This window comes from Schistocerca serialis, chromosome 6, assembly GCF_023864345.2.
Source record: "Schistocerca serialis cubense isolate TAMUIC-IGC-003099 chromosome 6, iqSchSeri2.2, whole genome shotgun sequence".
Lineage (NCBI taxonomy): Eukaryota > Metazoa > Arthropoda > Insecta > Orthoptera > Acrididae > Schistocerca > Schistocerca serialis.
Window position 1 is genome coordinate 215,180,460 of NC_064643.1, and position 13,903 is coordinate 215,194,362.

At 44.2% G+C, this 13,903-nt stretch overlaps 1 protein-coding gene across 1 annotated transcript in view; it reads left to right on the forward strand.

Annotated features, from left to right (window-relative positions):
• LOC126484764 (cytochrome P450 6k1-like) overlaps positions 1-13,903 on the forward strand; it is a 52,386-nt gene that overhangs the window by 23,490 nt on the left and 14,993 nt on the right. Inside the window, exon 4 of the mRNA XM_050108360.1 lies at positions 11,787-11,968. Coding sequence (XP_049964317.1) covers positions 11,787-11,968 — 182 coding nt within the window. The remainder of the gene's footprint in view (positions 1-11,786; positions 11,969-13,903) is intronic.

Consider the following 13,903-nt stretch of genomic DNA (forward strand, 5'->3'; position numbering starts at 1 on the left):
ATTTACTTATAAGGTAATAAACTTGAAATACAACTACTATAATACTTATTTACAATGAACACATTACTGCACTGAAATGGTGCAGAAGTTAGATTGTACTTACACACACAGATATATATATATATATATATATATATATATATATATATATATATATATATATATATATATATAATGAACACATTATTGCACTGAAATTATGCAGAAGTTATATTGTACTCATATATATATATATAGACAAATCAGTTGGTTTTACTGAGAAATTCATCAATGGAGTAGAAGGAGTTGGCCACCAATAAATCCTTTAGGCTTCTCTTAAACTGGATTTCATTGGTTGTTAAGCTTTTTATGGCTGCTGGCAAGTAATTGAAAATGTGTGTTCCTGAATAATGCACACCTTTTTGAACAAGACTAAGTGACTTTAAATCCTTGTGAAGATTATTCTTATTTCTAGTATTGATTCCATGAATTGACCTGTTGGTTTGAAAAAGTGATACATTTTTAATGACAAATTTCATTAAGAAATAAATATACTGGGAAGCAGTAGTTAGTATCCCTAGTTCCCTAAACAGGGTTCTGCAGGATGTTCTTGAGTTCATACCACATATAACTCTTACTGCACGTTTTTGTGCCCAGAAAACTTTAGCTTGGCTTGATGAATTACCCCCTAAAATAATCCCATATGACATTATGGAATAAAAGTAAGCATAGTATGCCAGATTTTTCAATTTCATATCCCCTATGTCTGACACAATTCGCATTGCAGATAGAGATTTGTTAAGACGCTTCAGCAGTTCTGTGGTGTGCTCCTCCCAGTTGAATTTATTATCAAGCTGTAATCCCACAAATTTAACCCTGTCCACTTCTTCTATCTGCTTGTCATTGTATGTTAGACATATACTCGTGGGACACCCCTTACAAGTTCTGAACTGCATGTAGTGTGTTTTTGCAAAGTTCAGTGACAAAGAATTGGCTAGGAACTAGTGATTAATGTCCACAAATATTTTATTAGCTGATCTTTTTAAGACTACACTTGATTTGCTATTTATTGCAGTCTTTGTATCATTGGCAAACAAAACAAACTTGGCATCTGGTAATGTTACTGAAGAAAGGTCATTGATATACACAAGAAAAAGTAAGGGCCCCAAAATGGAACCTTGTGGGATCCCACATGTAATTAGTTCCCAGTTGGATGACGCCTGATAGCTTGATACATGTATCTTTCCTAATAACACCCTTTGTTTCCTGCCAGAGATATAAGGTTTGAACCATTTTGCAGTATTTCCTGTTACACTATAATATTCTAATTTATTTAAAATGATATTGTGATTTACACAATCAAATGCCTTTGACAGATCACAAAATATACTAGTGGCCGGCAATTTGTCTAATAAATTAAGCACATTTTCACCGTAAGTGTAGATAGCCTTCTCAATATCAGAACCCTTTAGAAATCCAAACTGTGACTTTGACAGTATGTTATTTGAGATAAGATGGTTATAAAGCTGATTGTACATTACTTTTTCTAAATTTTTTGAGTATGCTGGCAACAGTGAAATTGGAAGGAAATTTGATGCTATTTCGTTATCTCCCTTCTTAAACAGTGGCTTAACTTCAGCATATTTCAACCATTCAGGAAATATTCCACTGATAAACGACTGGTTACACAGATAGCTTAATATGTTACTTAGCTCAGAATCACATTCTTTAATTAACTTTGTCGCTATTTCATAATACCCACTAGATGTTTTTGAGTTTAAAGATTTTATGGTGGACATTATTTCTGCTGGGGTAGTGAGGGTCAAATTCATAGTATGGAAGTTACTTGAAATGTCTGGTCTGAGGTATTCCATAGCAGCATCTACCGAATCTGACAACCCCATCTTTTCTGTAACAGTTATAAAATGATTGTTAAAAAGTTCTGCAACACTATACACATCTGTCACCAATGTATCATTTACTCTTAATGCTATTTGTTCCTCTTCATGTCTGGTTTTACCGGTCTCCTCCTTCATTATATCACATATTGTCTTTGAACCACTCTATGACGCCAGGATAATACCGCTCTGTCTCTCCAAAACGTTGGAAGAATGAGACCACTCCCTAGGATACCGCCACACTCGCCGACGATAGTCATCCGGGGTAGTACAGAAGTGCTATTCATCGCTGAACATAATGCGATGCCGTTCACCGGCAGTACTTGCTTCCCGGCCAAGGCGCTACTCCAAACGCAGCCATTTGTGTTCTGGTCTTAAAGGCAGCCTATGCACTGGGTGGTAATTCAGTGACATGGCTAATGCTACTCTGCCAGTAATTGTACGGAATGGCACAGAACGCTACGGGGAGTCCGTTACTTGTTCTGGGACAACAGACGCAGAAGAGAAAGGGACTGCGAAGCGCTCGCTGCACAATCCGGCGATATTCCCTTGTGGTGGTCAGACGTGGTCGATGGGAACATTGACAAGGTGTATGCCTGCCCGCGTAGTCCCATACAGTCCAACACTGGGCCGCTGCCAAGTCCGAATGCCCCATTATTATACACGTTGAACGATTCGAACAACTGGGGAAATGAAGACGGACAATGAGGCCCCTTTCAAACACTGTCAGGTGTTGATAATTCCTGCCTAAAACGAGTACGCGACATCACCGTGTACTTGATAATGATCACTCAACACCGGACGGTATTCACACCTTTTACACAGTATTGGAAATCAGTATAAACGCAGGGTTCCACGAAAGGGCCTGAAGTAGGACTTTTGATAAAATATCGATGTATCGACATATTTTACAAGAAATGTAGATACGTAAGTATATGTATATGTCGACACCGAAACAGCAATATCAAATGCCGATATTTTTATTTTATGTTATATATTTTCCGCAATTTTCAGCAAATATTTGAAATTGTTGTGGAATATAAGTTTACTTTCACTGTATGAAGCAGTCTTACTACTTTTTGAGCTTTCATCATGTCCAGTCTTCCTCTGTGACTGAGTGAAGCAAATATAGCTGTCTCAATGAAGTCCGATTCACTACGGTGAAGGGAGGGGGGGGGGGGGGGGGGGAGCGGGTGTGTGAATAGAATAAGAGGATTTCCGATCGGCGTTCTTCAAAATCAGTTGCTCAAAATGATGAACAAAAATCTAAATGATGGCTGTCGGAGAAATGCTGACGTAATCGGCGCTCCGCGCTACCAGCGGAAAGTGCAACGTTTGACTCCACCATGTAACTTTGACACTACAATTACAAGGTCGCTGGCGTTTGCAGAAATGAAAAAACAGGGAAGTTGACATGAGGTGTTCCGGACAGATTAGATGTATGACGAATCCGAACGACAGACTTATCGGACACCTGTTAATTGCGCCACTTACGTGCAGTTACCATTGTTAGCAAAGTGGTTATCGACAAGCGTGAAAGTGGATCGTTTTCCTTTCGACTCTCCTCTAAGGGGGTAAGCAGGTTGCTACCTTGTTGACCTGCAGAATATCTAATAAGAAATCAGTACTTAAATATACCACTCTAAACCCGGCAGTATATTTACAACGTGCAGCCAATATTTTTTTAGGTCTGTACGTCGATACTATTTGTCGATGTTTTGATACTTTTTTCGTTACATCGATGGTTAATAATGATACGTTTTTTAAATATCGATGTATCAGATTTCCGATATTTTAAAAATATTCTGAAGCAGACGCTTATCGAATTTACTATGAATAAATATACATATAAGACTTACATAATCATGATTGAATTACATAGTTTATTTCATAAAACAAGTAAAAAAATAAGGCGTTTACATTTCCTGGGTGGCAACTGATACAAAGGCACTCACCGTGCTCTTGTGTTATTGCATTGATAGTACTTTGTGCAACTTCCGCTTTTCCTAATTACCTAATTACCTAAAAAATTCTCTTCGGCATTGATTTTGTCAGGGGTTGCAGTTCTTGCATTGAAATTATCGACTACTCTTGTCGTATCGCTCTTTCAGCTTACAACAGCCTCAGATTGCCTTCCATTTCGATAAACACGCTTGCAAGTATTCTCCAAAGATTTTCCACGATGCTCAAAATCTGGGCTATGTCCGTTATCTCCATATCATGCGCCCAATCTCACGTAAATTACCCAACGAAACTGACCAGTTCAACTTGTTGGCAGTTTGATGGTTAGAGTGTCCCATTTACTTGTACGTACAGATTTCTGCTTTTTCGTCACCTGATAAATGTTTTCTGCGAAGCACAGTCACAATCGTGGTTTATGTACACAGCACGCATAGTCACTAATGGCGGATGTTTACTATTTGCAATAAAGGCATTAACGCAAACACTAACACTGCATAGAGCCAACTGCCTTTATACCTACTTCCACCCTCTACCATCTGAATCGTTGATGTCTTCTTATATACTGTCCTACTGGTGTCAAATGCGATACCATTTGACTGCATTTGTCGGTATATGGAATTTCATACTGTTCCAAATACATTGTGTACAACTATTCCAATGGGCAATGTTAATTTTCCAGCAAATATCCATACCTTTATACTGATTTCCACCACTGTATTCCCTACCAGGCCTGTTAACACTAAAGATGAACAAGACTAATTCACTCGACTAGTCGTTCTACTTGTCACTGAGAATTGCAGTTCTAATCATTTACATACCCATGTGCGTGTATGATGAAGTTCCACACATCAAAAAAAGTTTTTCATCACTTCGGTTCCGAGAGTTCCGGTACCTGTACAGAAACCTGGAATAGAGATCAACATAAACATCATTTCCGCAATTTTTATTGCTCATGAAAACCACACATTGCATGTTGTACCACCATACAGCGAGACCTTCGGAGATGTTGGTCCTGATTGCTGTACCTCTAATACCCAGTGTAGTGTTGGCAGAAGAGCCAACACTGTTTTTCTAGTGGAGGCCGAAATGCACGCGTTTAATTACACGCTGACTGGCGTGAGGTCTGGAACAGGACAATATCTTGAGAATTGTAAATAAAGTGCGTAGATGATGTAATACTTAACTTTAATCTACAATTGTAGAACATCTCTCTTGATGATACATGCTTAAATATCAATTGAATACGGCGCCTCAATTGAATACGGCGCCTTGCTAGGTCGTAGCAAATGACGTAGCTGAGGACTATGCTAACTATCGTCTCGGTAAATGAGAGCGTAGTTGTCAGTGAACCTTTGCTATGAACGTCGGCTGTACAACTTGGGCGAGTGCTAGTACGTCTCTCTAGACCTTACGTGTGGTGGCGCTCGGTCTGCTATCACTGACAGTGGCGACACGCGGGTCCGACGTATACTAATGGACCGCGGCCGATTTAAAGGCTACCACCTAGCAAGTGTGGTGTCTGGCGGTGACACCACATTCCTCCCCCGAAAATCGGCGTACGGTGGTGGCATAAGGCATCCGCCCGCCGTGGGGAGGACCCCATGTTGACGTATGCGACGAGGGGGGGAGCCTAACAACAGGCGAGGCTGTGCCACCCGCACCCGGCCATTCGGTCCGAGGGGAGCTAGGAAATGCCCGAAACCCTAATCCAGAGTGCACGCCAACATGCGGTGTATGCGCCCGTAAAGAGACAGGAGGGGCCGAAGGGTCGACCTCCATCAGAACGGGGCACCCGACGGGCGAAGACGACATCTGGTCCGGAGCGGGCAAGAGTTCGATGTCGGAGGACAGCTGGTCACGGGAAGCGATCGGCGGCGCGTGACCCAGGAAGGCGCCCTGCGGCTGCAGCGAAGCGTCCACTGCGGGCGGCGCCGGCGGGAGAACAGGCGGCGGCGGCGGCGGCGGCGGCGGCGGCGCGTCGCCATGGGGCAAAATGGAAGGCAGCGTCGGTAACGCCTGGGGATGAGGCGAGCCAGTAGATGGGTCCCCAGGGCGCTAACCGGACGGCACCGTCGCTGAAAGCAGACGGGGAGCGGCAGAACCCGTGCGACGATAGAGGCGCAGCTGATTGAGATGCCGACGCACCTCACCAGAGGCCCCCAAAACCAGATACATAGCGCGGCCGAGGCAGCGAAGAATGCGCCCTGCGAGCCAACGCCGTGAACCTCGATAGTTGCGATAGTATACCACGTCGCCTGGAGCAAAAGCAGGCGTCTGCCGCTGCACAGGAACCTGATGCGGCGGATGCAGCAAAGACATCAAGGTTCGACGAGGACGACCGTGGAGCAACTCAGCCGGCGAGCGACCATCTCGGGGCTGAGAGCGATACGAAGACAAGAAGAGCAACAACGCGTCCTCCCGAGAATGCGACTCTTTCAACTTCAACATTTGTGACTTGAAAGTGCGGACCAATCGTTCAGCGGCACCGTTTGACTGAGGCGAAAACGGCGCGGATGTCAGATGTTGAATACCACTGGCCTTGCAGAATGACTGAAATTCTGCGGACATGAATTGTGGGCCATTGTCGGAAACAATAGTCTGTGGAAGACCTTCGATGCAAAAGATAGCGGATAACGCTTGGATGGTGGCAGATGACGTCGTGGAAGACATCCTGACAACAAAAGGAAAATTACTGAAGGAATCGACAACAACCAACCATCGAGCATTCCAGAATGGACCGGCAAAATCTATGTGTAAGCGTTGCCAAGGGGAAGTGGCTTTCGGCCATGCAAAGAATTTCCGCTGTGGTGCGGATTGTTGTTCGGCACACGCCATGCAAGAAGAGCACATATTCGTAATCGCAGCATCGATTCCGAACCAAGTACAGTGCTGACGAGCAAGTTGTTTCGTTCGCACTATACCCCAATGTCCTTGGTGGAGAAGCCGTAAGACAGAGGACTGTTACGAACGAGGGACCACGACCCTGGACTGATCATTACCAGAACGCAACAGCAAAACACCGAGTCGAACAAAAAGTCTCTCCTTGTGAGCAAAAAATCGGCGAACCAACGGATCCTCGATCCGTGATTTCGACAAGGGCCATTGAGTAGCAACAAAACGCAAAACGGTAGCAAGGACAGGGTCAGCAGCTGTGGCTGTAGCTACACGACGAAAATCAATCGGAAACGAGTCGACCACGTCATCGGTTTCCGCATCAATGAACATGCAAGCAAGTTCGGAAGAATCGAATGCTCTATCCTCAGCAACAGGCAAACGGGACAACGCATCGGCGTTTCCGTGCTTAGCAATGGACCGATACAAGATATCGTAGCGGTAGTGCGAGAGGAAAATAGACCAGCGAATGAATTTCTGCGCTGTACGTGGAGGTACAGGCTTGTTCGGATGAAAAAGCGATGTCAAAGGTTTGTGGTCTGTGATGATGGTAAAGTGACGACCATACAAGAAATCGTGAAACTTAGTAACACCAAATACGAGAGCCAAGGCTTCTTTTTCGATCTGTGAATAATTTCTTTGCGCAGACGAGAACAATTTGGACGCAAAGGCAATAGGGCGATCATGCGATCCATCTTTGTGCGCAAACACAGCACCGATCCCGAAATCCGATGCATCTACCATCAACAAAAGGGGTGTCTGGGGATCGAATGGCGTAAGGCAAGTATTTGAAAGCAACGCCGATTTCAACTGGCGAAAGGTGCGTTCGTATTCCGTCGTCCAGACGAACGGAACACCTTTACGGCGTAAGCGATGAAGCGGAGCTGAAATGGAAGAGGCATGGGGAATATATCGGTTGTAATAATTAATTTTACCCAGCACACTTTGTAGCTGCTTCAATTTCCGCGGCGAAGGCAAGTCTTGTATGGCACGGAGGTGCTCGGGACTGGGATGTATGCCTTGGGCATTGAGTACGTGGCCCAGATATGGTAAGTCCCGAGCAAAAAACACACATTTGTCCTTCCGCAAGCGAAGACCATTTTGTCGCAAGACCTGAAATAATGTTCGGAGATTGGCTAAATGTTCTTCTTCCGTCTTTCTGGAGATCACAATATCGTCCGGATAGTTTGCCAGATGCGTATTAACCACCAAAACGCGCTGGGATTCTTCGTCCACTGGTATTTGCAAGTACGCATCTGCAAGGTCCAACTTCGAAAAATATTTACCCGGGCACAGTTTGTCAAAAACATCTTCCGAGCGGGGTAAAGGATAAGTTGCAATCACTAATTGTGGATTCACCATTGCCTTGAAGTCCACACAAACTCTCAATTTTCCGGAAGGTTTTGGCAAAATTACTAAGGGTGAGGCCCAGAGAGAAGCCTGCACACGTTCAATCACACCTTGTGATTCCAAATCATTTAATGTTCTTGCGACCTCATCACGCAATGCGTGGGGAACATTGCGCGCTCTGAAAAATTTCGGTTCCGCGTTTGCTTTCAGTTCCAAATGTGCTTTATAGTTTGTAGCGCAACCAAGGCCCGGTGCAAAAATGTCTGCAAATTCTTCACATAGACAAGAAACACTGGCTGAAGGCACAGTCTGTTTCACTGATAGGGCCTGATTGACTATAGACAAGTTAAACAACTTAAATAAATCTAAACCAAACAAGTTCACTGCAGAAGAAGAATGAAGGACGTAAAATGACACAAGTTTTGTTTGTCCCTTGTATGTGGCAAGAAGGCTGCACTGTCCTAACACAGGGATATTCTGAACGGAATAACTATTTAACTTAACATTTGCGGCACGCAAGGGAGGTGGGCCCAGCTGTTTGTACGTGTCGTGATTGATCAGAGAAACTGCAGCTCCGGTATCGAGCTGGAATGGGATCACGTTGCCATGAATGTCCAAATCTACAAAAAGTTCATTGTCCTGTTGACGACAAGAGCGACTGTCTCGTGCAATTTGTACTGACACTGGTACAGAAGCACTTGCGACTTGACGTGATTTCCGTCGACGTCGACGCACACTGTTTGTGGGACGAACACAGTCACTGTTAGAGAGAGTGGCAATGGACGGAGGGGATTGAACTACGTGAATATCCATGGGCGAAGGTTCACGAGCCTGAGTATTCTTGGTTCGATTCCGGCGCGAAGCAAAGGGCCTGGAATGGTTTTTAGTGTCCGAACTAAGCTTTTTCTGGCAAACACTCTGAACATGTCCTTTTTTATTACAGAAAAAGCAAATAGCTTGGCGTGACGGGCAATTCTCACGCGAATGTCTGGTTGCACACCGCGGGCATGATTTTAGCACTGTATTTGCCTGCTTGGGCGGGACACGCGGCTGCGCGGATGGGCGCGAGGACTGTTTACTGTTCCGTGCAGCGCGCCCGGCGGGCCGGTTAACGTGACACACGGCTGGCGAAGTTTCAAATGATTCCTGAGCCAAGTCAAGTGTGTCTTGCCTATCCAATATGTCTATCACTTGTTGAAGGGAGGGACTGACCAGTTTCAAAATTTTCTCCCGTATACGAACATCAGAAACGTTCTGTGCAATTGCATCACGTACCATAGTATCTGAATAAGGGAGTCCACATTCACACTCAAAAGCACAATACCTTGTAAGGCCTTGCAAAGTTGCAACCCACTCCCGATTAGTTTGACCGGCTGTACGTTTTGTACGAAAGAACGTATACCTTTTTGCAACTACATTGACTGATTCCTTGAAATATGCATCTAATGCAGACAAAATTTCTTCGTAGGACAGAGTTGCTACGTCGCGTCGGGGAAACAATTTCATTATCACACGGTACGTCTGGACGCCGATACACGATAATAAGTGAGGCTGCCGCTCGTTACCTTGAATTCTGTAGGCGGCGAGATAGAATCCAAACTGGCGTGACCACTCCGTCCAGCTTTCCAGTGCCGCATCAAATGGACGAAAAGGTGGTGCAACTTCATGTTGTGGCTGCGGTAGCGGTGGAGCGGCGGCGGCCGCATCGTTTTGCATCGCACGTTGACCCTGAACGAGCTGTCCAAGGGCATCCAATAAGGCCTGCGTCTGCTAATTCTGCAAGCGATAAAATTCGGACAGTACATCTGGAGATTGTGGCGAAGCCATGACACAAGTAAATTAGTTATATATAAAGGAGACCGTTTGTATCCTCGTCGCCAAATTGTAGTGTTGGCGGAAGAGCCAACACTGTTTTTCTAGAGGAGGCCGAAATGCACGCGTTTAATTACACGCTGACTGGCGTGAGGTCTGGAACAGGACAATATCTATACTAAAGTACGTAGATGATGTAATACTTAACTTTAATCCACAATTGTAGAACATCTCTCTTGATGACACATGCTTCACATAATAAATATCAATTGAATATGGCGCCTTGCTAGGTCGTAGCAAATGACGTAGCTGAAGGCTATGCTAACTATCGTCTCGGCAAATGAGAGCGTAGTTGTCAGTGAACCTTTGCTATGAACGTCGGCTGTACAACTGGGGCGAGTTCTAGTACGTCTCTCTAGACCTGCCGTGTGGTGGCGCTCGGTCTGCTATCACTGACAGTGGCGACACGCGGGTCCGACGTATACTAATGGACCGCGGCCGATTTAAAGGCTACCACCTAGCAAGTGTGGTATCTGGCGGTGACACCACACCCAGCAGTACGTCCTCTTGCATTGATGCATGCCTGTATTCATTGTCGCATACTATCCACAAGTCCATCAAGGCACTGTTGGTCCAGATTGTCCTACCCCTCAACGGCGATTCGGCGCAGATCCCTCAGAGTGGTTGGTGGGTCACGTCGTCCATAAACAGACCTTTTGAATCTATCCCAGGCATGTTCGATAGGGTTAATGTCTGTAGAACATGCTGGCCACTCTAGTCGAGCGATGTCGTTATCCTGAAGGAAGTCATTCACAAGATGTGCATGATAGGGGCGCGAATTGGCGTGGATGAAGACTGCCTCGCCTATATGCTGCCGATATTGTTGCACTATCGGTCGGTGGATGGCATTCACGTATCGTACTACCGTAACGGCGCCTTCCATAACCACCAGCGGCGTACGTCGGCCCCACATAGTGCCACCCCTAAACAGCAGGGAACTTCTACCTTGCTGCACTCGCTGGACAGTGTGTCTAAGACATTGAGCCTGACCGGGTTGCCTCCAAACACGTCTCTGACGATTGTATGGTGGAAAGCATATGCGACACTCATCGGTGACGAGAACGTGATGCCAATCCTGAGCCGTCCACTCAGCATGTTGTTGGGCCCATCTGTACATCGTTGCATGGTGTCGTGGTTGCAAAGATGGTCTTCGCCATGGACGTAGGGAGCGAAGTTGCGCGTCATGCAGTCTATTGCGCACAGTTTGGTTCACTCCGAGACACGTAGACACTTTCCTTGTTGAGAGCCGTTCCTGGCACAAAGTAACAATGCGGACGCAATCGGACAGCGTTATTGGCGGTCTAGGCATGGTTGAACTACAGACAACTCGAGCCGTGTACCTCCTTCCTCGTGGAATGACTGGAGCTGGCGCTGCTCATTCATGGTTGTTTACATCTTTGGGCGGGTTTAGTGCCATCTCTGAACAGTCAAAGGGACTGTGTCTGTGATACAATATCACAACCAAAGCCTATCTCCAGGGGTTCTGGGAACCGGGGTGATGCAAAAGTTTTTTTTTTTTTTTTTTTTGGTGTGTGTATCTTCACATCCAAGCATGTCTTCTGGGTCATGACTGTTTGGCATATACTATTAAAACATTTCTACCCAAGAGAAAATTGGCTATGTGTAGTGTATTTTGACAACCACGTGTGCATTACATCAAATTTCATGTATGTTTGATTAGCGAATTCTGAATACTACAAAAACGATCGATGACCATTGTTATCGATTGAGCATCATCAAATAAAGTTGGGGAAAGTACCTTCCTTCGGTTGAGATGTAACCTTACTACTAACTTCATGACTTTGAATGTACATTTGTTTCCCTTATTTTCAGGTTAAAGGGAAGCGCTAGAGACGTCATAATATACTTTCAGGATGTGGTGAAGAGCACTGTGGAGTACCGCGAACAACACAGCGTTGTCCGCAATGACTTCCTGCACCTGATGATACAGCTCAAGAACAAGGGTTTCATTGACGAACAAAGCAAAACGGGATCCCAAGAAATTGATAACTGGAGTAAGTATGAACATATAACTCAACGAACGTGTGGTCAGACAAGTTTGTCACTTCTTCAACAAGTATCTGGAATGTTATTTTATTCAGAAACAGCTGAAGGCGCGAATCGCACAAATATTTTTTTTTTTATTATTTTTACGCTCTTATACCGGAAATGACATTCATAAGATGGAGCCAATGTGAATATCCCACACATCACCACAAAGAGAAAGAACAGGATAGTGCCTAATTACGAGATTAGTAATGAATATTTTGAGCACTTCGTATCATATAAGTATTTAGCAGTAATAGTAACAAGGAGATCACACAGTAATCGCATTATTGTAATTTTTTATACTTGCGGTACATTAACTCTGCTGGTACTGCGAACGGCTGAAAGCAAGGGGAAACTACAGCCGTAATTTTTCCCGAGGGCATGCAGCTTTACTGTATGGTTAAATGATGATGGCGTCCTCGTGGGTAAAATATTTCGGAGGTAAAATAGTCCCCCATTCGGATCTCCGGGCGGGGACTACTCAAGAGGACGTCGATATCATGAGAAAGAAAACTGGTGCTCTACGGATCGGAGCGTGGAATGTCAGATCCCTTATTCGGGCAGGTAGGTTAGAAAATTTAAAAGTGAAATGGATAAGTTAAAGTTAGACATAGTGGGAATTAGTGATTCAATCTGTATATTGAGCAAGCAGTAAAGGAAACAAAAGAAAAATTCGGAGTAGGTATTAAAATCCATGGAGAAGAAATAAAAACTTTGAGGATCGCCGATGACATTGTAATTCTGTCAGAGACAGCAAAGGACTTGGAAGAGCAGTTGAACGGAATGGACAGTGTCTTGAAAGGAGGATATAAGATGGACATCAACAAAAGCAAAACGAGGATAATGGAATGTAGTCGAATTAAGTCGGGTGATGCTGAGGCAATTAGATTAGGAAATGAGAGACTTAAAGTAGTAAACGAGTTTTGCTATTTGGAGAGAAAAATAGCTGATGATGGTCTAAGTAGAGAGGGTATAAAATGTAGACTGGCAATGGCAAGGAAAGTGTTTCTGAAGAAGAGAAATTTGTTAACATCGAATATAGATTTAAGTTTTAGGAAGTCGTTTCTGAATATATTTGTATGGTGTGTAGCCATCTATGGAAGTGAAACGTGGACGATAAATAGTTTAGACAAGAAGAGAATAGAAGCTTTCGATATGTGGTGCTACAGAAGAATGCTGAAGATTAGATGGGTAGATCACGTAACTGACGAGGAAGTATTGAATAGAATTGGGGAGAAGAGGTGTTTGTGGCACAACTTGACAAGAAGAAGGGACCGGTTGGTAGGACATCTTCTGAGGCATCAAGGGATCACAAATTTAGCATTGGAGGGCAGCGTGGAGGGTAAAAATCGTAGAGGGAGACCAAGAGATGAATACACTAAGCAGATTCAGAAGAATGTAGGTTGCAGTAAGTACTGGGAGATAAAGAAGCTTGCACAGGATAGAGTAGCATGGAGAGCTGCATCAAACCAGTCTCAGGACTGAAGACCACAACAACAACAACAAATAATTTTGTGGATGGGATTGATGAAACTTCCATCCACGCATTGGTCCCAGGATCCACTGTTTATTCAAATATACCCGGGAAAGGAATGATAAGAGATGGTTTCTAAAATTCGTTGAGAATGCTGCGTTTCTCAGGCAGTACAAAAATTGATGCTTTATATCACCTCTCAAAAGTTCAATTCATTATTGACGGATTGTGCCAAAATTTTAAAGTTACTCTTTTCAACAACCGTCCTACCCGAAACGTAGCTAAGACCAACGGAAAAGAGTTACTCACAATATAACGTCTGTAAAATATATCTTTTGTAGTTAGTTAATGTCTTATTATAGAGCACCGACTTGTGCTGCTCTGCTTTAAGACACAACGATAAGCGTAAATTACCATGTGATGATTA